This window comes from Kwoniella shandongensis, chromosome 9, assembly GCF_008629635.2.
Source record: "Kwoniella shandongensis chromosome 9, complete sequence".
Lineage (NCBI taxonomy): Eukaryota > Fungi > Basidiomycota > Tremellomycetes > Tremellales > Cryptococcaceae > Kwoniella > Kwoniella shandongensis.
The window spans coordinates 1,300,886-1,312,500 of record NC_089295.1 but is presented as its reverse complement, the minus strand read 5'-3'; the positions used below and the strand labels follow the sequence as shown (position 1 = coordinate 1,312,500).

The following is an 11,615-nucleotide window of genomic DNA, read 5'->3' as shown; positions in this document are numbered from 1 at the left end:
AACACTTAGTATTTGTCCCTCTTGTCACCTCCTCAACAAGCTCACGATAATAGCAAACGCGATGACTACCGCCCAGCCAACGGCAGCCGAGGCTGTCTATCCGACCACAACGCCTCCTTCGGTGCTACTTGTAATCGTCGACATTCACCCCCTATCATGGTCCCTCCTTGCTTCTCCTCCACCAGCCCCTCCCTTCCCCGTCAATCACGCTATCGACCTGGCTGGGGCATCACCGATGACATTGCCAGATTTCGTAACGATATTGATGGTGTTCCTCAATGCTCATCTCGCGAGCCGATGGGGCAACGAGGTGGTCGTCTATGGTGCTACAGCAGGAAGAGCGTGAGTATAACCTGTCGTGTCTTCAATGCATTTATACGCATGGACAACGCTCATGTCGATCATACAATTGTAGGAAGCTGCTATATCCACCACCTCCGAGTGCCGTCGCTGGACCATCGAAACCTCGGCCGAACTCGTATAGACCTTTTCAGCTGCTTGATTCGAGAATCGAAGAAGGCTTGAGGGAGATGATTAGCGAGGAAGAAGACAGATTACAGAGCGGTGATACGGCCAAGCTAAATGGTCAGCTGTGTGAGAAGCTAGATTGTCGTAGTAAGCTGATGATCGACCAATGAGCAGAGCCTTCCGCAATGGTATCAGCTCTGACCAAAGCTTTGTGCTGTAAGCATCTGTCCCTTTCCCCCAAACCGACCATGGCTTATAATACCTCCGGCTCCAGTCATCAATCGCATCGTACCTCCGTCCAACAACACTTCGGATATCACGAACCCGAACGAGCCTCTAGCACCTGGAGGATCAGGTCCCGATAGACCTGAAACTCGAATATTAGTCATCAACGCGACTCCCGGTGCTCACGTCAGCGCTTCTTCAGACGGACAAACGAACGGTGACGCAGACGGGAATGCAAGTGCTCAGCCTACTCAGGGTAATCAGCAAAGAGGAGGATATGTGGGATTGATGAACTGCGTCTTTGCAGCGCAAAAAGCGGTATGTACTACCTTATCTGCACACTAAACTGAGAGCGGACATTGAAGGGAAGCGTTCGCGTCGCAGAAAGTACCGATAGACGTTCTGTCACTGCCACCACCCACGATCGATGCTTCACCACCCATCTTCTTGCAGCAAGCTGCACACCTGACAGAAGGCGTCTACTGGCAATGGAATGGGAGAGGAGGCTTACTTCAATATCTGCATGTAAGTGATCGCTAGAGAGGGATCCATTGTATAGCTTGTCCCTGAAGCTGACAATTTGTTACAGGCCGTTTATCTTCCGCCAGCATCACTACGACATCGACCGTTTGCGGTTCCGCCTCAAGATGCAGTTGGATTCCGAGCGGCATGTTTCTGTCATCACAAAACCCTCGATATTGGCTTTGTCTGCAGTGTCTGTCTTAGCAGTATGTGGCCCTAAAAGAGCGTGATATATCCAATAGGCTAACTTTACTCTTTTCAGTCTTCTGCGAACCTAGACCAGTTTGTCTCATGTGCAAGTGAGTTTCCAGTCTGATGGTTTCCAAGAGGGAAATGATTATATACTGATTCAAGCTGCTCCGGCAGGACTCGATTCCCAATCAAATCATTACCAACGCTTAAGACGCTCGCGGCGAACATCCAATCAATACCTATCCCCGATACTGTCCCACCTCCTATCATACCAAAGGGCGTAACACCGAACGGTCCCAATTCGGTAGACGGAACACGGAAAGGGAGAGGTGCGGGTAAGACAGGCGGCGGTGGCGGCGGTGGAAGAGGGGAACCTATCGAGATTGATTGAGAGACTGTTCCCCTCGACGATTAATGTTGTTGTACTCAAGGCATGCACTCTAATGTCATCGCCTTTGCTTCATGTCGTCTTCCGACTAGATTCACATTCATCCGAGTAATTTACACACGATCCTGCTGAGAAGTGCACATAAACTACAGACAATTCCCCTAAGTACGGTATGAAATATCTCCTGCCCCGAGGGCTCACACCTTACCGTCCTTCGAGACCGTCATTCTGCCTAGCGGTGCCAGAAGTGTGAACGAAATGGATTTTTTGAATGATGCCTAGAATGGCTAGAATGTTTTTGGGAGTATGACCGCTCCCCGGCCATAGAAATACTGTCGTCTGGCACGATGGTGTCGTCATCGTTTGGGGCAACAAACGACGAGGAAGGTCGTGTTGAGCGATGTCCATATCCTGAAGCCGGCTGAGCTTGGGGCGGGTATTGGTCGTACACTGCGGACGAGCGGCGCGTCCTACCATGGTACCCGTCGTGGTGTTCAATGAACCTTGACTCTGGCTAGATACGAAGTCAGCATCGATTGCGAACACCAATGAAACTTTGCTGTTGTAACAAAGGATGTTCAAAACTCACCACCTGTCTGCTCAAGCTTGGCCCCCTGTGACTGTGGCTCCTTCGCGGCGGTTGGTATTCTTCGTAGGGCACCCCTGCGTACTCGCCTCGCGGAGCACTCATCCTTATGCTCCCAAAACCACTCGATGCTCTGCCTGGTCGCAGATTGTAAGGACCCGACAGGTCGATCTCGATCGAGCCACGCCTCTCGGCAGGAATGTCAACGACGATTTCTCCCCTTCGTTGGCTAGACGATCGTGGCATTTCAACGACGATTTCTCCCCTTTGGTGGCTTGGCGAACGATGAACGCTCGTGGAAGGCTCGTACGAGTGTGAACTGTGTCGACTCGATGAGCGGTGTCGATGCGTAGACGATCCACGATCAGAAGATCCGTGTCCACGCCTACCTCGATTGAGATCGTGGTCATTTGTCGTGGACGTGGTACTGATGATCCGCTTCAAGCCGTTCCAGGCTGAACGTGAGCTGTTGGGAGGACATCTCGCGTGATAATCGGTGACCCTCTCTGATGTGCGGTGTGAGCGACCAGAGCTCGAAGAAGGCTGGCTTGATTGGACGGAATGTATGGAACGTATCGAGCTGGTCCTCCCTACTTCTCTGCGAGCGCGCAAAGAAGCAGAGTCACTTGTGGAAAGACGACGGCCGTGAGATCGTGAGGAACCCAGAATGTTTTTATCAAAGTCAAGGGGGCGGATGCGATCGACATCAGATCTGTAGACATGGTCGCTTCCGATTGAGCGTACGCCACTGAAGCCTTGTGAGGAACTCGGGCGCTTGTAGACATACTCATAGTCTGATGATAGAGGCATGATTGTGTGTATGATTTGTTAAATCAACGGTGTATGTGTCGTAGGAGGGAACGGTGGCGAAGAGTTAAATGTCAGATTGAGTATGCACAGTTGAAGTTGGAAACAATGTCAATCCCCCCAGTCTCTGGCAACCTCTTTTATACCCCTTTATCGCGCAATCCTTGCCAAGTATGCAGCTCGGCCATGACATCAATGTCTACCTCGGGCAGAACGGTCTCTTCAAACATGTATGAACATGTATGAAAGGGCGGACTCATATCATAGACAGTCCACCACGCTTATTGTGCACGATCACCTCATTGACAGGGGTAGGGACAGGGGTAGGCGGACAAAGGTGGCTAGGAGATCTTCGCAATGACGCCAAAGATTGACTTGACCCTTTGTTCGCTCATCGTGGCATACTCAACACAGTGACAACGGGATTCAGTGGCCATACCACGTTATACAATACCCGCTGTCCCCCCCCTCCGCCCCCTCCACCCCCGCGGGAGCATGACAAGCTGGCAAATGTTTCGCTCAGTGGCAGAAATCACGCCAAAGTATGGGTGAATTCTGGGCGATGACTGATAGTATAAAATCTCTATTTGTGATTCCCAGGCACCCTATGCATGTCTCCCGACTCTACTTGTCACCGGTGGTCTTTTCAACGACCGTTGCGATGTACGCTAATCCTCACTCTAGCCCTGAATCCCGAGCTCCTGCCGTCCTGGGGATGGCGGCCAGGACCGGGGGATCCTCTATTCCCAGCTGTCTGACCGCGATCCAAAGGAATAACCAGCTCTGACTCTTCTGACCCGCTGTCCTCCGTCTCAAGGCAAACCGGTACGAGCTGTCTGTCACCACCTTCAACCTCCCCATACGGGATGACCGCTCTCTGGTCGTTTCTCGATCCCGTGTCTTGAGGCTCAAAAGTCTCTTGATCGACATGACTGTGTGCTTGCGTTCCCAAAGTTCGCCTTCCTTGTCCAGTCAAACCAGACGTTGTGGTGCAAGGCCGGGCACCTGATCGACTTGCAGAGCGACCGTCAGATCAAAATGCTTGTGTGTGAATTGACGACTGCCTGCGCGGTGTCTGACATGAAAGTCATGTTTGAAAAAATCAGCATCCATCAATCAGTTTGTTGCCTGGTTGAGAAGCACATCATCACAAATCATATACCTTTAAATGAACAAGGTGACACTTACACTTGTACTCCCACCAGCTTCGCTGAGATTCCCAACAGAGATCTCAGAAGCTAATGGGATGAACCTGTCATTGACACGCTGGCCATTGACTGTAAGCCGGACCCGCGCTCCTGGTGTAGAGCTTGACGAATGATGCTGATATCGATCACTCAAACTGTGGTGGCTTCTCGGATGACTGTGATTATTGTGGGCCTGGCTGCCACGGCTCATGGAGAAATCAGACATGGGAGCTGACACGGCAGGGTACAAATACCCGGGATGTATGCCATGTTGCTGAAAGGCCATGGATGGAGGCGGAGGTCGAGGGAAGCTCTGGGGGGGTGAGTAGAAACCCATAGGCTGAGTGAAATTTTGTCCAGGTGGTGAGGGGTGAACTGGCCGAACTGGAAGTGGTCCAGCGGGATGTGAACCCCACCCACTTGGGGGACCGGGCAGAGGGTATCCAGGGATCTGCTGGCTGTTCGGCGGCATACCAAATCGCCATTGGCTGCTTGGATAAGCCATGATCAATCAATGTATGCAGTGTTTATGAAAGCAAGTTCAATCCGGTGATGATAGGAATGTGAGTGAAAAAAGATGTACGAAAGTAGGGCTTGCTCATGCTATCGCTGAATGTTGTTAAATACATCAAAAGGGCACTGTTTGAGCTTCTCGGGCAGAAGCAGCAGTCTCTGCCCCATCAACATTGGCTTGTGCGGTGTGTTGATGGGGTGTAAGGGGTTGAATGACATAGGTAGTCTTGAGCCACATTGGGTCGTCCCAGTGATGTAACAAGGACAGGCAAAATTCCTTTTATATGTGTTGACAGCGAGTCGATATTGATATCGGTTGTTTCATGCTTTGAAAGGGACTCTAGAAGACTAGACAACTGAGTGCTCCCTACCTGCGTGATCATGGGGACAGACAGCAGTTTAGCTAAGACAATGGGAGACACCAGTAGACAGGCCATAGTGGATAGCTTTCAACAACTCCTGGCACTGCAGAGAAAGCAGCTTCGTCTGCGCCTGTCAGAGATTGTTCAAACTATGATATACAGTACAGCCGGTCCATGGGCTTGTCATGTGAAGCTTAGCACATGCTTCACATTGCACAGTATACTACACAAGGGCCCAAGTCAAATTCATCTGCTCTTAGGCATCTGCTAATCCCAACACACAATCTTACCCCTGCAAAATCATCTTGCAGCATCCTTCCCGAACACTTGCCTGAATGACTGTTTGCTACCAGGGGATCCAGAAATGATCAGGTCTAAAGTAAATGTCATGAAAAGTGGTACTTTGCAATTGCAATTCACCAGTGCTCTTGTTCAAGGTGAATTGGTCTGCACTGCATGAGTGATGCTGACAAAAGTATGACAGTTTGACTGCACAAGAAGTGTAGAGTAGCACAATCATGTCTTTCACGACTGCTCAGTTGTCAGAGTGATTCATGAAAAACACTGTGCATGATGTTGAGTTAAAATGAACAGATAATAGTTGTAACTCATGCATGCCTTTACCAAAAGAATGAGAACCATCACACCCCTAGCCCTCATATCATGTCAATCCACACAATCATTTCATCACCACCTGCTGTGTTTCCTGCCACCATGCTTTGTGCCCCTGTGGCTTTCTGCCCAAGTCTTGTGGGCATGGAAGCGCTCTTGCTCATCATCACCAGAGTCATGAGCCTCATCAACTTCACTCTCATAATCTCCCCCGTAATCAGCCATATCTCCCCCATAATCAGCCTCTTAATCTCTCCCATAATCAGCCTCATAATCTCCCTCAGATTTCTCTCTGCACGATCTGTATTTGAGTCTTGGGGGTGTAAAGTGAGTGCCCACATGGACATACTCAACACTGCTGAGCCCGCCGGGTGCAAATGTGTCATTGACACCATCTGTGGTGTTCATGCTCGATGGTTGGGCACGGGATCCCTATGAGTGGTGTTTGTTCAGTATTGCACAGGGTTTGCCAAAGATTTCGACAATCTCAATGAAGCCACAAGTGACCCAAGCAGGAAACAACTCACTTTGTCGTGTGCTTCCCTTGCCATATGGACAGCCTTTTCACGTAGTATCTTCCAAACACTTTCACCCAGGCTGTTTGCTACTTGTGCAGTTTTCAATGTCTTGTGCATTTTGTCCTTCCAAGAAGACTCATCTGGGTGGCTTTCCTCTTCCTTGGTTGTAAACACAGTGGCATTTGGGTAGCGTATCTCCTCTAGACCGTCTACGGTATCGAACGAGATTGTGTACTGAGGTTTCCTAGGTCAGCTGGTAGGCTGAGATGGAAACATAGATAATGACAATTGCACCCTTGACATGTCCAGCTATGAACATGCGTAGAATATGTTGCTGTGGGAATGACACTCACCAAGGCAGATGTATCAGAGAGAAGAGAACGGGCAACTTCAATCTTGACCTTGTCAGCCTGCATCTGGGCCCAATTGTCAGGATTTTGGTCTTTGTTGCTGCTCCTGCGATGTTTGGAGGATTCTTTGGAATGGGCCTGTTCTGAGCGTCTGCGACGGTGATTGTGTGTATGTCTCTGCGGTGGAACCTTTTGGGAGTCTTGGGAAGACTCAGCCAGGGGTTGATACTTCATCATCTTGGCAAGGTCTTGGCCTGATATGGAGCCATCAGGCTGCAGAGGTGGCAAAGCAGCCCAAGCTGGTTGGGGTTATACAGCAGGTTGAGTGTGAGAGATATGTCCCATATTTAAGCTTGTGATGTCACTGACTCACCAGGTTGATTCATTGATCCAGCAAAATGATAGCCTGGATGTGTTTGATTAGTGCTGGTAGGTGGGTGAAAGGCGGAGTTCTGATAGTAACCATTCGGGGGGGGATGAGGGGAAGTCATGATGTGTGTGAGTGTGTGTGTGTGTGTGTGTGTGTGTGTGTGTGTGTGTGTGTGTGTGTGTGTGTGTTGAAGAACTCAAAGGACAAGGGTAATTGTAAGAACAGCAAAAGATACATTTCAAAGTGACATAAATGGTGCTCAACCTCTTCAGTCTAGCATCTTATACATGCAAAAATAGGGTGGCCACAGTTGCCCGGCCTTGCTCTTGGGCAAAAGTGTCTCTGCAGGTGTGTAAAGAAGAACAGAGCTGGGGTTCAATGGTAAACAATCACCCAATTGACAGGGGTAGATATGGGGTATATGAATAAAGGTGAGCCATGAGGTCATTGCACTACATGCATAGCCACGATAATGCCCAGCGTGCTTTTGGTTCTTTGTACTGGGTTCAGCGGGGCAATCACTGAATGACCAGTCCGCACATGGCTTGTGACATCCTTGCCCTGGGCAATTCCACTAGACAGAGGATGTGATATTGCGTGGTGTATCCCGTTTGGGTGATGTTTGTACAGTCAAACTGATCACAATGGCAAGAAAATAAAAGCCATCCAAGCATCAATCCATCTCTTAGCGTTGTGTATAGAATGTTTATGTACAAATGGCACTACCAGTGTCTCCCTATGCTCTCTATCTGCTTATCTATGCCTGCACCTAACCTGATTCTCCATCCTCCTGGTTTGTTCACCCGGCTCGTTCACAACATAGGAGCGGCTGACATGGGGCTTGGTGAATGGAACCAGCTCCCTTGATTCAGAAGATTGTGAACCTCTGTCCTCTGATCCTAGATCCTGGGCATAGCCCATGGATGCTGACTCGTCATCTGATGTCTCTCTGTATTCATTGACCCCTCTCTGCAGTTGGAACATCCGCATGCCACTGCCAGCAGATGATGAGCTGGCATCTTCATAATGAGAGGACATCAAGGCATCGTCATCATGCTGCCTTGACAGGTCATATTGATTGCGCTTCCCCTTCTTGTCTCTCAGTCTGCCTTCATCAATCTCAGACTTAGACACATCCAGGTACTTGGGTCTGTGTCGCCTAGCCCTGGAAGATGGTTCAGAGGGACTGTCATGGAAAGATGGGCGAGAATGCTCATGTTCTTCCCTGCTTCTGGAATTCTTGGATCTACATGGGTTCGTCTCGACAATGTGAGAGGAGTGCGGTGCAAAGCTTTGAGTCTGTACAGGTAGAAGTGTTATGGATATGGTCAGCACATGCCAGCTTGTGTAAGATCCTCCTACACACTGCACTGTCAAGTGATGGGTATCCTGACTACACACAGGGTCAGGCTGGGGACTCACACTTGCTTGGCTGGGCAATGGACTTTCCAGTTGACGATGGTATAATCTTGGGTTGTTGGATATATTGTCAGGAACCACTTCAGGGGATTCAACCACCACTGTGACTTCGGGCCTGCTGTACAAGGGAGGTCTGCGACTGGGGAATGGATTGTCTGGTTGATCCAAGGTTGTCTTGGTAACTAAGACAGTGGTAGCAAACTGGCGATAGGCAGGCAGAAATGAGGTACCATAGTCATCCTGCGGCTGGTAACTGAGTGTGGGGTCTGCTTGGCCTTGAATGACATGACGGCGGTGGCCACCAGTTGCCTCATGGCTTTGGCTTGTGTGATGCGCCTTACGACTGAGTTCTTGGCGGGTGTGGTGAGGAGAGTAGTGATCATCAGACAGAGAGAGCAATGTGGGTGTTTCAGTCTGGGTGAGGACATTGGGATGACAGTTGGGAAAGAAGGGGTTGTCCCTCCTGTAACTGTCAGACATTGGCATGTGGACATATTCTATACCCCTTGGCTTCTCGGTGTGGTGTGAAGAATCGTCTCTCAAGTCACTACTGGCTTGACGTGAGGACTGTCTGGTCATTGTGGGCGTATGTAGACAATGTTGAGGCAAAGTTGGTTGTACTGGAGTTATGGGTCAATGTCTAAATGACTGCAATTGCATGAAAGAAAGTGCAGGAGCTGATCTTGCAATGCCAGATCTTGTGCACACAAGTCACTGGTCTTCTTTGAGCCCACTTGAGAAAGAAGTCCCTTTGCTCACCAATGTGGAGTTGTTTGAACTGGGTACCTTTGATTATAACCCCCTCCCCCCCTAGAAGGCCAAAAAGGGCTATTCAATAAAGGTGGCATGATGCACTTGTATCATTTGCTGTGTCGTGTGTCGAAAGGAGCATCATAGCTTGGGATGTCTGTCTGGTACTCTGCCTTAGGCAATGACACAGTGTCCATGGACTATGTCCTTAAATGTGTTAGGAAATAGCTTGCAATGACTTTGTGACCTTCAAGCAGGCTACATACATCAAGACATGGTAATCAATGGTGCTGAACAAGGACACCTTGGCTAGTGTATTGACAGGACTTACCTGCCTGATCTCCTCTGATCTCAGTAGTATAATACAGCTATCAGATACAGTAGAAGTATGCAATGACAGTCAGTACAGACATTGTTGATCACTGAAAGCATGTTCATATTGTGCTAGTTGAGGATACCTATCATGGCCCATGCATATAATCACCCAATAACATAACAATTCTCTATGGTCCTGCTGCCTGAGACTCCTCTATGACTCACAAGTACACCTCAGTTGTACCTCTGGGATCTGTATTTATGATCACCCCTGCTACCGCTGTAGCGGTGTGAATAACGGTGGTGATTGGGATTGTGGGTGTAGCTCACAGGAGGCTCCACATTGTCCTCATCAGAGGAATATGCCTCTGCCTCCCCTTGCTCAAATTCACCTTGATATCCATCCTCCCTCTCAGAAGTGCTTGCGTTGCTCTGGTGATCATACTCATCTGATCCAGAGCTTTCACCGTCTTGATGTAATGGATACAAGTATCTCATTGGAATTCGATCAGTTCTGTGAGAAGATGATGGTTGTCTGCCCTGAGGCAAGTGTCGATGATGAGATCCCTCTGAGTGATGTTGGCCATTGTTCGATGAGTGAGAGGTGGGTTGATCACACCTGGTAAGATTGTCAAATGGCCTACTAGGTCTGTGAATCTGCCCATGCTTAGAGACGTCTCAATGATCAGCATGAACAACATCACATCTTGTGGACTATGAAACAAAAAAGCGGTATGTACACCTAGAGTGTGACTTACCACATTTTTGGTCTTGGGAGGTCTCATGTTGACCATAGTGCATACCATCCCATCTGACCGGCTGTGGATGGACTGCCTTCCCTGCCCTGTAGTTAGACAGGCTCTCTTCAGGAGCAGGATTGTTTGTTCTCCACTTGATGCTTGGGGGTGGAAAGTGAGTTCCAACATCCACTTGGTCAGGACTTGCATGCTCATGGACAGCTGCCTCATGAAAGCTTGGTATGGCAGCATGTGTTCTTGATGATCTGACCGTGACTCCCTACACGCAGAAGTCTATGTTCAGTATCACACCAGAAGAGGGCCACCAAATAACAAAGGAAAAGATACTTGAGCTGCACAGTGAGGAAGACATGCTTGGAAGTTACATCAGGCCAAAACTCACTTCTTCCAGCCTGTAGTGGTCAGCCCTTGCCTCATGGACAGGTTCAGATGGAGTACTGTGTGTGGCTCCTTGATCCTCAATCCAGGCCTCAATTGTGCCTCTTTCGGTTCTCTTGTCCTGCTCTATTTTCTGTTTACGCTGAGAGCGAGGTTTTCCTGTCTGGGTCATCTCAACGGTAATTTTTTCACCATGTCCTCTTCGAGACACCTTTGTCTAATGTCAAAATTCTCTAGGTTAGCTGAAGACTTCAACTTATGCATGAAGAGCAATGACAGTGTGATGTCTCAACACTGTACATGCCCATACTGTGAAGAAGACTTCTAACTTACCTTGACAGATCCATCATGGAGAGCCACCTGCATGACATTGACATCTGGCGCACTGGCCTGCTGCTGAGAGGTGAGGTCAGACATCTGTTCTCTTTGAGTTCCATGTGTTCGTCCTTGGTTTGGACGATGAGACAATTGTGCAGGCCATGCAGAAGGACTTGCTGAAGAATGGAAGGAAGCTCCATTGGTTGGGTTGTACGCCATCATCTTTTGAATTTCCCTGCTTGATATGCCGCCACCAGAGTGAGGTGGTGGCTGAGCAGACCATGCTGACTGGGGATGCATGGAAGGCTGAATGGGGGAGACAGATGGGATTCTTGCTGGATGATTGTGAGCAGGTGAAAAGTAGATATCACCGGATTGAGGTTGATTGAGTGATGGACCATAATTGGAGACAGACTGTTTTGGCCAAGTGCTTGCTGGGGAGGTTGACCGGGGTGGACAAGAGGGAGGATACTGGTAGTGAGTGTTGAGAGGGTGACGATAGTTGTTCATTGTTGAGAAATGGTGTGTGATCTTAGGTCAATCAAGAACAGGCTATTGATGTGGCTCACAGATGATG

The 11,615-nt window shown here is 49.2% G+C and overlaps 1 protein-coding gene across 1 annotated transcript; it reads left to right on the top strand.

The window, feature by feature from the left end:
- Positions 1 to 61: 61 nt before the first annotated feature.
- On the top strand, positions 62 to 1,798 carry CI109_105374 (uncharacterized protein; the record flags this gene model as incomplete). Its single annotated transcript, XM_032007451.1, has 8 exons — positions 62 to 342; positions 416 to 585; positions 643 to 684; positions 743 to 1,011; positions 1,078 to 1,218; positions 1,283 to 1,421; positions 1,478 to 1,514; positions 1,582 to 1,798. The coding sequence occupies 8 exons, from the start codon at positions 62 to 64 to the stop codon at positions 1,796 to 1,798; spliced, it is 1,296 nt and encodes a 431-aa protein (XP_031858277.1).
- Positions 1,799 to 11,615: the final 9,817 nt, after the last annotated feature.